This window comes from Leucopleurus acutus, assembly GCF_964270905.1.
Source record: "Leucopleurus acutus genome assembly, chromosome: 7".
In the NCBI taxonomy this organism is placed as follows: Eukaryota; Metazoa; Chordata; class Mammalia; order Artiodactyla; family Delphinidae; genus Leucopleurus; species Leucopleurus acutus.
In genome coordinates this window covers 22048799-22063266 of record NC_139150.1, presented here as the reverse complement: position 1 = coordinate 22063266, position 14468 = coordinate 22048799, and the positions used below count along the sequence as shown (strand labels likewise).

Sequence of the window (14468 nt, the reverse complement as noted above, 5' to 3'; positions counted from 1 at the left end):
TCTTATCCTATTCTGTCCCTAGTCTCTCTTTGAAAAAATAACCTACCCAATACCTTCTCTTTCCATTCTCATATTCAGGCTGCATCTTTATTCTTTCCTCAACCCCCTGGACTTCCCTGAAATTAATTGCCTGAGGATCAACTAACTGCAAACTCCTGTGGTCACTTTTTCATTCCAATCTCATTAGAACTATTGACTCCATCGTCCCTTTCAAAATTCTCCTCTGTTGGTTTTCCTTTACCAGTTTCTCCTGATTCTTTTCTACTTACCAGTTAACTTCACTGCCTTCTCTCTCTGCCACCCCCTCAAAGTCAGCATTTCCTTGGGTTTTAACCACAGACCGCTTCTCATTCCACTTGCTCTTCATTGCAATCCTCATTCCCTCATCTTCAATTACTAAATGACTCTAATTTTTCTCCAGTTAAGTCATCTCTACCTAGATGTCCCACATGTGCTTCAAACTCAATGTATCCCCAACTGAATTTTAATCTTCTTTCTCAAACCTTCTTCCTGTGTCCCTTAGTATATGTGGAACCAGCATCCAGTTGATCAAACCAGAGACCCTGGAGTAGCCTATAATCCTTTCTTCTCCCTCACTTTTATTCACTATCTACATATTGTCACTGAGTACTGTCAGGTGGGGTTTCTCTGGTTCCTGGCACAGAAAAATCTCATGTATGTACAAAAATATTTGAAGAAGAGTACTGGAGTAGTTCACAGAAACAAAGAAAAACTAAACATCCTGAAGGATAGGAACTGGGCAGCTCCCAGGATCTCTGCAACAAGAATTGAAGATCATCCCCCAAGGAACTGCAACCAAATGATCCAGCAACAGCATAGCCTTTCATTTCTGGATGTTGCAGAATGAGAATCCGAAGTCCCAAACTTTGATTCAAGCTTGGTTGAAATTAAAACAAACCTTAGGAGGCTTCCTTGGTGGCGCAGTGGTTGAGAGTCCGCCTGCCGATGCAGGGGACACGGGCTCGTGCCCCGGTCCGGGAAGATCCCACATGCCGCAGAGCGGCTGAGCTTCCGGAGCCTGCGCTCCGCAGCGGGAGGGGCCACAGCGGTGAGAGGCCCGCGTACCGCAAAAAAAAAAAAAAAAAAAAAAAAAAACAACCTTAGGTTGAAATGATAATAGATAAGAGGTAAATGACCTTGTTGACATAAATTCTCTGGGAATCCAAAGTACTCTGTTGGTCTAGCATCTCAACAATAGAAGAGATAATTAGAAAAATTTGCATTCTGATGACTAGAGGAGCACAAAGAATAAGAGATTAACTCTTAAAGGGGTAAAGGTCATGTTTAAATTTCCAACCTACACATTCTCTATTTCTTTTTATTATGATATAGTTCTTTAATAAGAGGTTCCTGTCTTAAGCAATTGAATTTTCTTTTTCTTTTTTTGGCTGCATCAGGTCTTCATTGCTCTGCGTGGGCTTTCTCTAGTTGTGGCGAGCAGGGGCTACTCTTCGTTGCGGTGCGCGGTCTCTAGGCGCGCAGGCTTCAGTAGTTGTGGCACACGGGCTTAGTCGTGGCTCGCAGGCTCTAGTGTGCAGGCTCAGTAGTTGTGGTGCACGGGCTTCGTTGCTCCACGCGCGGCATTTGGGACCTTCCTGGACCAGGGTTCGAACCCGTGTCACCTGCATTGGCAGGCAGATTCTTAACCACAGCGCCACCAGGGAAGCCCCCTCCAGCTTCTCCGTGATGTCCTCTCCATTTTCAGCCAGTCAAGGGGAGGTGGTAGAGGAGAAGAATACGCATTCAGACCTGGGACTGGACAACTTCTTGACTTCGGGCAGCCCCGTTTCCTCGGCTTGCCTTGCTGTCTGTGAGATGAGTGCAGGGGTTCACTTAGTTGAGCTTGTTCTGTTCCTTTAAAGTCTCAGAGCCTTGACTCACCCTGCTCCTTCAGTCTAGAATGCTTTTCTCTCCCAAGGGCACCGCTCCAAAAGTCACTTATTATAGGACACTCCCCGACAATCCTTCTGGAGTTCGTCAGCCCTTTTTGCTATTCCCCCAGTAATCCCTGCAAGTACCATTCACATATTCAACAAATATCTGTTGAGCACCTACTACATGCCAGGGCCTGGAGAGTGTATTCTAGGGCCTGGAGAGTGTATTTCCATGGAACAAACCAGATAAAAATCCTTATCCTTGTGGAATTGATAGTCAGTAATCAAGTAAGAAAATGATATGATGAAAGGGGAAATAGGAGTGGCGATGGGATTCCACTTTAAGCAGAGAAGTGACAGAGCTTCACTGAGAAGATATGAAAGGATGGGAACGTGAGCCATACAGGATACCTAGGCAGGCAGCAAGTCAGCCATACGTGCCAGGCAGGTTGGAGGGAGAGGGAGAGCGAGGAGGCCATTGTGACTAGAGCAGGGAAATGGGGGTAGAAGTCAGGAAGGTTGAGTGGCCAGATTCCATCGGCCTTGTAGCCCACTGTAAAAATTAGAATTTCTACCCTCGGTGAAATGGGAAGGCTTTAGCGGGTTTTCAGTAGAGGAAGTCCATAATGTGTTTTTCGTTTTTTAATCATCTCTCTGGCTGCAACGTGAAGAGACAAGAGAAGAAAAGTGAAATCAAGAAGCTATTGCAATAATCCAGGCGAGACACGATGGTGGTTTGAACCATTATGGTGGCAGGTGTGTAAGCCATAAAATTAATATTTGTTTAATTCAAGTTGCGGCATTAATTATGGCTTGCAGTGAATGCATCACTAATATGCTTCTGCGGTGGGTTTTTGCAGCCTGGATTTCGGAGAAGGGTAAGGAAGAGGGGAGGAACGGTTTGAGGTTACCAAGGTAACAGAACATCATAGATCTGAAAACCTGAGACGTCTCTAGGCCTTTAGGCCTCTGGCGCAGCAATAATTCCGCAGCTGAGACCACCAGCGCTTCCCAAAGACCATGCGCAACAGGCCGGGCTGGGAGCCTATGGAAAGCACGGGACTTTCGCAAAGCGGGACAGGCGCATCCCGGGAATCGTAGTTCTGCGCCCCTGCGCAGGCGCAGTGAGCCCCCCGCCGGTAGGGCTTGCGCGCGCAGCTCCTGCAGGACCAGTTTCTAGAAGCTTGTTGCAGTGGCGTGGGTCATGGCTGCGGGTCCTGACGCAGGTAGTGGTAGCCCCGGGCCCTTAGTTTGGGGGCTGCAGCCAGGTCGCCGGCTCCGAGGGCGCACCTTGGGCAGGGTGGGGGCCGAGGGCAGTCTCGCTGTGCACACCCAGTGGCGCAGCTTCTGCGGGAGGTGGGCGCGCTCCTGGATGGAGCGTTCTTCAATCGCTTCCCTGTGCCCATGGTCTTGCAACTTCGCTACTTTGGTATTTTGGGCGGGAAAATTCATTATGTGAGCATGGGGGTAGGGGACTGTCCCGTGTATTACGGGTTGTTAAGCAGCCTTTCTGGCTCCACTCATTAGGTACCCGTAGCATCCCTCCTCCTTAGTCGTGATAGCCAAAATGTCTTCAGACATTGCCAAACGTCCCCTGCGGGGCAAATTCCCCCCCGCACCCCCGTCGTTTGAGAACTTCTTTCTGCCTGCGTCACATTTTCGCAGAGCCTTTATTGTAAGCTCCCTGGAGATCGTGACAGGTGCCTTTCTTAGCCACTGCAGAGTCTCAGGTGTCCAGCGCGGTGCCAGGTACGTGGTGGGCGCCTAATATTTGGCGGAGGAATAAATGACGTCATGCATACTGTGTGGCGGCCTTTGTGCTCGGAGGTGGGTAATTATTGGTATGATAGTTGCAGTTGGAGGACAGTGTCCTCACTTGCTGTAGTGAAGCACATCTCAGACTGTATTGTCATTTCTTGGGTGCTCTGTGAGGGTGGGGGCCCTGTCTGACCGTCCATGCCTGTCTCCTTTGTGTCCCGCTCTCAGGTCATTGTATATGGTCAGTTATTTGTGGAATGAGAAAATGCGTGCAACACAGGCTCTGTGTAGAAGAGTACTTGGGGATCAGAGAAAGCCTCATACAAGAGGTGACAGTGGAAAGGAGTCAAGTTTTAATGAGTCAGCTTGGTAGGAGAGGAAAAGAAGGCAGCATTCCAAGTAGAGGGAATGGCTGTAGTGCAAAGGCGGAAGGAGTTAGAGTTTCTGGAAATGGAGAGATACCTTCTTACGGCTGCAGTGTCCATCAGGGGCAGCTAGAGCTGGAGGTGAGGTCATCAGGGCAGGGTTTCTAGACCACCACTTGTAGCTTCAGTGTTTGAATTTTATCTTGAGGCAGTTGGGGAGTGATAGGACCATATCTTGCATATTAGAAGGAATCCTTAGGCTTTGGGGTGAGACTGAATTGAAGAAGGCTGTACTTAGGTAGTTTCAGTAGGAGAGAATGGAGAGGTTCTTATGAAATAAAGCCACCAGAACTTGGTTATTGATTTTGTGAGAACTTTGAGAGTCAAATATGAAGTCAGGTTTCTCAGTTGAGCAGCTGGTGGGAAATTGTGTGGCCATTCATTGAGAGAGGGCAGGAGTGGAATAGGTTTGGATCCTCTTGTAGCAGTGAGCCTTTTCTGATATGTTTTGCTGATGAGGAATATTTAGTCGGAAGAAACTGTTTTCTTGGAGGGTACCTTTAATTACCCTCAAGTAACTTCTCAGCTTTTCACCTACAGAGAAAATTATTCTTTTAATACAGTAGGGTGGTTCTAGGCCTCTGAGAATGTGTTTGTGTGTGTGTTTGTGTTTGTGTGTGTGTATCAGAACCAAACTAAGAACAGTGTTTTTTAGGAGTCACAATTTGTTTCATTTATTTCATAACTTATATTTCTTGACAGTTTCTGCAAGACCATAAAGTGGATCCTTGGAACACTTGATATTTTGCTGGAGAGTGCCTTTTGGTGGCCTGTGTTGACACTCAAAGTCTAAAGGGGACTGAATTCCTCCTGGTGATACACATTGGAAGCCGGAGTAGCCTGAACGAGATGACAGCCATCTCCCCAGATCCTCACACTTTGGTCTCAAGTGAACAAAACAAGGTGCTAAGAATGGAGACCCCTGGGGATCAAGAAGCTCTCCTAAGAGGAGACACTGCTGACCCAGAGTTTTTCAGACAGAGGTTCAGGTGGTTTTGTTACTCCGAAGAGGCTGGACCCAGAAAAGCCCTGAATCAACTGTGGGAGCTCTGCATTCAGTGGCTGAGACCAGACATCCACACGAAACAACAGATTCTCGAGCTTTTGGTGTTTGAGCAATTCCTGACCGTTTTGCCAGGGGAGATTAAGATTTGGGTCAGGTCACAACATCCTGAGAGTAGCGAGGAAGTGGTGACCCTAGTGGAGGAGTTGACCCAAGTGCTTGAAGAAAAGGAAGGTGAGATTAATAGATGGAGGGAGGAAGTGGGAGAGATATCCTCAAGATATGAAACTAAACTCCCTAAAAGAGCACTTTAATTTAATAAGTGATTCTTGCTCAAGCCACTGTGCAAGGACTATGAAGAAAACACATTACTACATAAAACAGATGTTATTTCATCTTAATATACCTTATAAATATTTCAAAGATTATTATGAAAACTAAATACATTAAAACAGTGGGTATATGGAATGAATGAAATCAGATTTTGTGAGCTTATAAATTGAAAGGATATTTTATGAGGTGGGGGGGAAGCTTGGATTTTAATAGGAAACTGTATCTTTGGCTGTCCTCTGTATCTTCAAAGCGTAGGGAAAACTTTTTTTCTGTTTTTTCTGACCTTTTTCTCCAGAGTGACATATATAATAATTTCTAGTCTGAGGAGCTCATTTAAAAGGTTGGACTGTTTTTTTCCCCCTTCCTAGATATGATCTCTCAAGATTCTGTTATTTCCCAAGAGGAGAACTCTGAAGAAGATAAAACAGTTCCTGCTCCTCCAAATACTGAGTCCCAGGTAAGCTTCCTTTCACTGGTTTTCATTCATTCATTTTTTTTTAACCGGAAATTTTCATTCTTTTTAAGTTAATTTGTTAATTGAGGTCTGATTGACTTGCAACATTGTATTAGTTTCAGGTGTACGATGTAATGATTCGATATTTGTATATATTGTGAAATAACCACCACAGTAAGTCTAGTTAACATACGTCACCATATATGGTTACAGGTTTTCATTCTTAAGTAGATACTCACTGCGTTCCTCCTGGCTGGTATAAAGATGCTAGAATAATTAAGACAGTCTCCTTTTCCTCACAGTCTTCACGTTCTTAGAGCTCATTCTTCATATGCTATTTTACTTCAGTTACCAGAATTGATCATGTCTGACTCTAATAAAAACAAAAATATTTATTAAAATTCAACAGTTATTCCTGATAAAATTGGTCAGGTGGAAATAGAATTATACTTCCTGAACACGATAAGAAAATTCTCCAGGTGGATAACGTTGGAAAATTAAAAGCAGTCCTCACAATAAAAAGTAAGAAGATAAGGATGTCTTACCTTACTGCTATTAATGAGTATTTTCTGAGTATTCTAGCCAATACAGTGCTAGAAGAAGGAAATGAGGTAAGTACAGATATGAAAGAAGCAAGTGTATATTACTTACAGATAATGTACTCTTTTTGGAAAACCTCAGAGAATCAACCGAACATGTACTGAAACTCATACAATAGCTGAGAAAAGTAGCTGGTTACAAATCAGTAAGTTTCCTGTATACCAATAATTATCAGTCAGGAAAAAAATTCTTATTCACAATGGTAAATAATAGTGCTCTGGTAGGCTGATAATGGCCCCCTGAAATATGTCCACTTCCTAATCCCTGGAACCTGAGAATGTTACTTTATTTGGAAGAAAGGTCTTTGCAGATGTGATAAAATAGGGATTTGAAATGAGGAAATAACTCTGGATTATATGGGTGGGCCCTAAATGCCATCACAAGTGTACTTAGAGAGAGCTTGAACACAGGAACAGGAGAAAGGGACATGGCGATTGGAGTGATAAGGCCGCAAACCAAGGAACACCACGGAATGCTGACAGCCAAGGAAGCTGGAAGAGGCAAGGAATGGATTCTCCCTCAGAGCCTCTGAAGGGCGTGCAGTTCCCGCAACACCTGGATTTCAGACTTCTGGCCTCCAGAATTTGGGAGGATAAATTTCTGTTGTCTTAAGCCACCAGAGTTGTGGTAATTTGTTATAGGAACCACAGGAAGCTTCTCCAAGTGGTAATAGTCACTCTGCTGTACTGCCTCTCAAAATGTCATGCTGTAGAGGATGCTATGGAAAGTGTGTTTTAATGATTAATTGTGCTCATTTGTAATTTGGAGTAATTGTAAGCGTGAGTTTGTCATTGAACACAGATCCTTGTTTGATTGTGATAGAAAATAATTGCTATTTAGAGCCAGCTAGAAATTACAGTTTAGAATATAGTCACTGATGTTACTCTTACATGTTTAATTATGGCTTGGAGAGCTTACGTTAATTCTGCAGATTCTGGGTTTGGGAATGTAATTTGTATCGTTCATTTAATATTTTCTGTTAATCCTAGAAATCAGTGTGTTAGGGTGAATTTGATCAGTGTTAGACATTCCAGAGAATCCTTGTACAGCATTTCACACCAGGAACTAAATGGCAAAGGCAGGGATTGTTTCATAATCTTGTTTTGTGTCACTTGTAATAGATGTATAACAGCCATCTTGAAGTTTGCTTTGGAATTCTCAAAAACTTGAATACCATCAAAACTAGTACTTTATATCCTAACTACTTCTCTGAATTCGTAGGATCTGTTTGGGAATAACCCAATGCAAAAAGGCTGTCTTTGGTGTTCTAGGAATCCATGACACTCAAGGATGTAGCTGTGACCTTTTCCAGAGGAGAGTGGAGGGCACTGGAGCCTTCTCAGAAGGAGATATATAAGGAAGTGCTGCTGGAGAACTATAGGAACCTAGAATTTCTGGGTAAAGACATCTCATAATCTAGCATCTAAGCTGGGTATCTTTTTGTCCATTCTTATTGAAAGATAAGTGCTATTAACTGTTTTGGCTGGGCTTACAGGGGTGATGTGACTAATCCTAAAAATGGGTCCTAAAAATGTACTTTTCTACAATGTTTTCTCCAAGAAAGAGTCTTTGCTTCATTGAGCTGAAAATGTTGAGCATCATTTTGCTGTTGCCAAGGCCATACCTTCCCCGATGTTCTCCTCAAATGCCAGTATTGAAGTCTCTTTGGCAGCATCTTTTCTTCCCTGGAGAACCAGAAGCTGTGAATGTTGGAATGTCTTTGTTCTAGGCAAAAACAGCCATTTTCTATTCTTTTCTCTATGAGCAGGCTTTCCAGTTTCCAAGTTAGATTTGATTTCCCAGCTAAAGTGGGCTGGACTACCACGGCTGCTGCAAAAACAAGCCTCAAGAGGCTCCAGACCAGGTGAGTTGGTGAAAAGTGGAGGAGGAAATTGAAGTAGTTGCTTTACCAAACCATTTGGAGGAATTTTGGAAATGTTGGGTGGGCTAGGTGCTAACATAGAAAGATGATTAGAATATCCACCTTGCCTTCCTGGAATGTTCATTTTAACAGGGGAGACTGTTAGTTTGGGTCCTTGAGAAGCAGGTGCCCAGATACGATTAGCCAGGTCGGAGACTTATTGGGGAGGATTCCAGGGAAGGAAAGCAGGGAGGGGACTGGAAGAGGCTGGGATTGCTGTTCAGAGCATGATGCAGGTCTGACACCTGTGACGAGAGAGGGAAGGAGGGAAGGCTGGGTAGGACGAGTCTTAGAATGAAGTGCAGGTTGAGGAAGTCTTGGCAAAGCCAAAAAAGAGTCTTCCCGCCAAGAGTTACCTATCACAGTCGTATGCCTCACGGAAATGGGCCTAGTATCCCTGCCATACTTGTCATTCACTGGGAGCACCCGTGGGAAAGTGGCCTTGGTGTGATGCTGTGGTGGTCATTGAGCAGCAGCGGGGGGCTGTTGGGTAAGCACCCCAGAGGAGGAGCTCTTGAGAGGCACGTTCCCATGGATGCCATAGATGCAGACATCAGAACTAAACGTGTTGGTAATGGGATGTATGTCATAACGATGGCATGTGTAAGGAGCAGTGGGAAGATACAGGAGCAAGGGCTTAATTAACAATTGAATTGAGTCTTGGAGAAGAAATAGTTCGTTCAATGGACAGCATGTATAGTATCAATTTGTTAAAAGGAAAAAAATGTACACATACATGTATATGTTTAAATGTATAGATACATATGGGATTTACTGTCTGGAGAACATTCATGTTAACCCTGGTTATCATTGAGGGATTACATTTTTTCTTTATTCTTCTCTTCCTTACACTTTAATAATAAACATACTAAGTTTGTATTTTTAAAAATTAAAATAAATTATTACTTATATATCAATACCTTGGTTTAAGGAAAAAACCAATAATTTACTTTGCTCTATTCCATCTTATTAACCATTCATTTTAGTCAACCTATTGGCTGTTTCCAGCATAGTTACACAAATAAAGGACGGCAGTTGTCTTTTTATGTTTAAGTACATTGGGGAGAGTTATTTTGAAAATGGATTCTAAAAATGTTTTGAGTAAAATCTAGCAGCATTGGTATAAATACTGCCTCTCCCCGCAAGATGCTTATGTAAAAGAAGCATAATTTAGATGTACAACTTATTTAAAAAGTCATTTACAACGGAATGGAGAAAAAGGTTTTGACAAAGCCAGAATCAAGGGCTATGATTTATAAAAAGCTCGTGCTAATCAGTAATGAACACTGAGTATGTTAGAAAAATGATCAAGAAACTTCAGCAGATAGCAAACCAAAATAACTGACAAAAATAAAATTTAAATAGCTGTTAACATGAAAAAAGGGTTCCAAATCACTGGTCAACAATGTAATTTACATTTAAGGAACAGTACTATTTATTATGAATCAAATTTGCAAAGGTTTAGAGAAAAAGCATTTGACCGTAGATGAGTAGTCAGGTACTTATCATCATGTATTATGTGGTGATAGAATTTTTCTACCCTTTGGTTCAGTGATTCCACTTTTATGACTCAGTTCTGAGGAAATATTAATCATTTGATAAACATGCCATAAGGAAATAACTAAATAGTAATATATTGATATGAGGGATTATTATGTGATTAAAATCGTGAAGAATCAACCAATGAGATGGGAACGGATTATGAATAAAAAAAAAGTAACCCTACATATTATACATAGATATTCTATTCTACAATGTACAGAAAAATTTCCAGAAGAAAAAACACAGAATTTCTAATAATGGTTAACTTCTGGGTAATAGGATTTCATGTCTTATTTTATTTCTTTATTTTTTGAAAAGCACTCGTTAGCATTTAATGAACCTCCCTCCATGTAGCTTCAGGCTGCCAGGACAGTGCCCCCCCCGCCCCCCCCACTCCCTGCCAATCTTCTCAGCTCTTCTGCTGAAGAATTTGGCCTTCAGAATGACAGGCTGCTTTAGGAGCTCTCTCTTCCCCAGAACTTTGTAGTAGCCCGATTGCTCCACATTAGTGATAGGAGCAGCTCCAGTCTTGTTTTTGGCAGCATTTAGCGTATCTGCTCACTGACCAAGGTCCACAAGCTCTAGTTCCTTGCTAAGTGGTAATGCCTCGTACCAACTTTCCCAGAGTAACCCTGGGTGATATTTGTTGAAATTGACCCTGTGGTGACATGTGCCACCAGCATTACCCTGGACTCCCAGATGCTTCTGGTGTTTGCTGATGCGGTCATGACTGTGGCTCATGTGGCCCCCTAAGCTTCCAGGTCTTTCTTAGTCTGGATGGAGTGTTGGTGACTGTCAAGTCTTGAGAGCCATCCAGGGTTTCGTATTTTATAGTTATCTGGTTAAAAAAACGGTCTTATGAAAGTGACACTAGAATCTCATAACTAAGAGCCAGGATGAATGATGTGGTTAATAAAGGAATTCAGCGTTCTGAGAGGAGCACAGATCTCAAGAGGGTGGTGTTGGAGATTGTGGGACTCGTACCCTAGGCCCTATCAGATTTCTGTGTTTGTGATAGTGAAGGTGCACAGGGATTGAATTCTAGGCAGTATGAAGTATTAAGATGTGGTCGTGTAGTAGGGACACTAAATGGATGCCTGGTTAGAGTATTCATAAAGTTGGTAGGGCCAGATTGTTGTAACCTTTGAAAGTCTAGCATAGGTGTTGTTGAATATCTGTGATGTGATTAACATTGTCTATAAACTTAGTGCTATTTGGCTGCTTTGAGGAGAGGCAGTATGGTATAAGGGTCAAAAGTGTGGGCTTTGGTGTCAGACTGGGTTAAAAATCTGGCTCTACCACTTATAGTACATGTGACCTTGGGAAAGCTGCTTACACTCTTTCTGCCTAGTTGTCACATCCATAAAACAGGGATAATAATAGGACCTACTTCATAGAGTTATTGTGAAAATTAAGTGAAATACAAGTAAAGTGTTTGGTATGGGACCTGGCATTCGGTAATTATTCAATAAATGATTGCACTATCATTATTATTTGGAAGGAGAATAGATTGGATGGTAAGAGGAATAAGTTTGAACCTATTATAGAAATTTGAAATGAGGGTGAGAACTTGCATCTCTAACTATAAAGCACTAACCTTTCATCTTCCTCAGTATTTTTCCTAAGCTCTTAAGTTTCCCCAGTTCCCTCATGTCACTTTTCCCTTCCCTGTTTTATGAGACTCTGAGAATTATCCATGCCCTGTTCCTTACAGTCTCTACTGTCTCTATTCCTATTTTAGTCCCAAATGCAGCAGCTTCCTTTATTGCAAACAGGAAATATTCTATTTGTTATTTCTTTTAGAGTGTGAACTTAGCGGTGAATTGAAGGAATCTGGCGGAAATCAAGATGTTCTTATGGAAGAATCGACTTTAGATAAAATAATAGAAAGGTATCTAATGAGTGGTGATTGTGACTTGACAGGAGAATCCTGGAAACATTATGGCAGACTAGAGGAGTGTCGTAGTGATAGGGAACATTCACAAGTAGCAATCACACAAAAGAAAACTCATGGGAGAGGCAATAAGGGTGAGGAATTTGACTCAGAAAAGAGCCCTTTTGGAAATAACTTCAAACCACCTTCAGACCTAATTAAACATCTCAGAGTCTACTTAAGGAAGAAATCTCGGAGGTATAACGAAGGCAAGAAACCCTTCAGTTTTCATTCAGACCTTGTCCCAAACCGCAAGGAACACAGTGGAGAAAAACCACGAAAATGTAATGAAGGCAGGAAAGCCTTAAGTCACTCTTCATCTCTGACTGAACATCAGAAACATCAGAAAATCCATTTGGGGGAAAAGTCCCAGAAGTGCAGTAACTGTGGGGTAGCCTTTACTCAAAACTCATCCCTTGGTAAGAGAAAAAACTCCTCTGCATGCGAAAAATGTTGGAAAGATTTAGGTCAAGATGCAGCTGTAGATAAAGACGAGGGAACTGAGACTGGAGAAAAAACCCATAAATGCAGCAAATGTGGAAAAGCCTTTGGCTATAGCGCCTCACTGACCAAACATAGGAGAATTCACACTGGGGAGAAACCCTATATGTGCAATGAGTGTGGAAAAGCCTTCAGTGACAGCTCATCACTCACACCACACCACCGAACCCACAGTGGAGAAAAGCCCTTTAAGTGTGATGATTGTGGAAAATCTTTCACCCTGAGTGCCCACCTCATTAAACATCAGAGAGTTCACACTGGAGAGAAACCCTATAAATGTAAAGAATGTGGGAGGCCCTTCAGTGACAGTTCATCTCTTATTCAGCATCAGCGAATTCATACTGGAGAAAAACCCTACACGTGTAACAACTGTGGAAAATCCTTCAGTCATAGCTCATCCCTTTCCAAACATCAGAGAATTCATACCGGAGAGAAACCCTATAAGTGTGGTGAGTGCGGGAAAGCCTTCAGACAGAATTCTTGCCTTACCCGACATCAGAGGATTCATACTGGAGAAAAGCCGTATTTGTGTAATGATTGCGGGATGACTTTTAGCCATTTTACGTCTGTGATTTATCATCAGAGACTTCATTCAGGAGAAAAACCTTACAAGTGTACCCAGTGTGAGAAAGCCTTCCCTACCCATTCGCTCCTTAGCCGTCATCAGAGAATTCATACGGGCGTAAAGCCTTATAAATGTAAGGATTGTGGGAAATCCTTCAGTCAGAGTTCATCTCTTAACGAACATCATCGAATTCATACTGGAGAGAAACCCTATGAATGTAACTACTGTGGAGCAACCTTTAGTCGAAGCTCAATCCTTGTAGAACACCTGAAAATTCATACCGGAAGGAGAGAATACGAATGCAACGAATGTGAGAAGACATTCAAAAGTAATTCTGGCCTCATCAGGCATCGGGGATTTCATTCTGCAGAGTAATTCTTGGAAATATAGTAAGGTGGGGGGTGGGATTTAGTCAGAGTTGTCCCTTATCAAAAATCTGGGGTGTAAACTACCACAACATTGATTACTAGGAAATTTAGTCACAATTGTCCCTTATTAAAAACCGGGGGTGTAAACTACCACAGCATTGGTTAGTAAGAAATTTAGTCACATTAGTCCCTCATTAAAAACCTGGGGTGTAAACTGGTGCAGCATTGATTAGTAGCTGCAACTTTGATGGGTTGGCAGCTAGGAAAAAGATACTTTTTGTAATTCACCCCTCTTTGCAAGGATGTCAACTTTCAGTAGATAGTGATTCGGGTTGGTTAAGTCACATGAAAAGAGAAGAAAGTAGTATGAGATGTGAAATTCTGAAAAGCCAAATGTGAATTTAAAAAGCAGGAGAGGGGTGCACAGGGCCCATCTTACTAACCTCTTCAGATTTTCTTCTCTCCTAGCTTCCGATTTCACTACCATGTAGTTTTATAGAAAGAGGACCTGACTGTAGTCAGGTAATCTGGGTTCTGTCCCAGTTTGCTGACTGACTTCCTATATAACCTTGGAGAAATCATTTGACCTTTCTGAATTTTAGTTTCTTTACTGGTAAAGTGAAGGGGTGGGACTAATGATTTCTGAGGTTTCTTTCTTTGGTACTTCTTGTACCTTCTGAAGCTGTGGGAATAAGTTAAACATTTTTGATTCTTTGGCATTTTCAAGTTTCCCTAGTAGAAAATAACTCATTTAAGCTACTGAACTTCTGGCTTAGTGACAACACAGTATGCTTTTTGAATACTCGATGCCAGAATTGCTTAAATGCTGTGCACAGGAACAAGTCAATAGAGCTCAAACAAGTTTGCCTTCAGGGAATGTTTTGATTGGACAAAGCACCCCAACCTGTTTTTCCTCTAGACTTTGGCCGTGGGGATTGGGAATCTCTGTGGCATGCTCCTGGGCTGTCTCAGCCATGAGAGTAACAGTCCTAGAAAATAGGTGAGGGGTTGGGGGGGGGGTAAACGGGTACTGAAAACAGCTATTTTGGATGAATTGCCTTTTGCAAAACAGAATTCTATTTTTTAAAAAGTTTGCCTATACTAAGTACAGCTTCTTGTAATCTAAGTGCAAACATTCTGTATGGCAAAGGTCACAAGCTAAGATTGGGC

General features: G+C 42.4%; 1 protein-coding gene across 1 annotated transcript; it reads left to right on the top strand.

Moving 5' to 3' along the window:
* Nucleotides 1-3077: 3077 nt before the first annotated feature.
* Nucleotides 3078-13774, top strand: ZNF483 (zinc finger protein 483). Its single transcript, XM_082842016.1, has 6 exons — nucleotides 3078-3121; nucleotides 4781-5315; nucleotides 5783-5871; nucleotides 7740-7866; nucleotides 8237-8332; nucleotides 11735-13774. Exons 2-6 carry the CDS (start codon nucleotides 4928-4930, stop codon nucleotides 13303-13305), a joined length of 2271 nt encoding a protein of 756 aa, XP_082698142.1. The 5' UTR covers nucleotides 3078-3121; nucleotides 4781-4927; the 3' UTR covers nucleotides 13306-13774.
* Nucleotides 13775-14468: the final 694 nt, after the last annotated feature.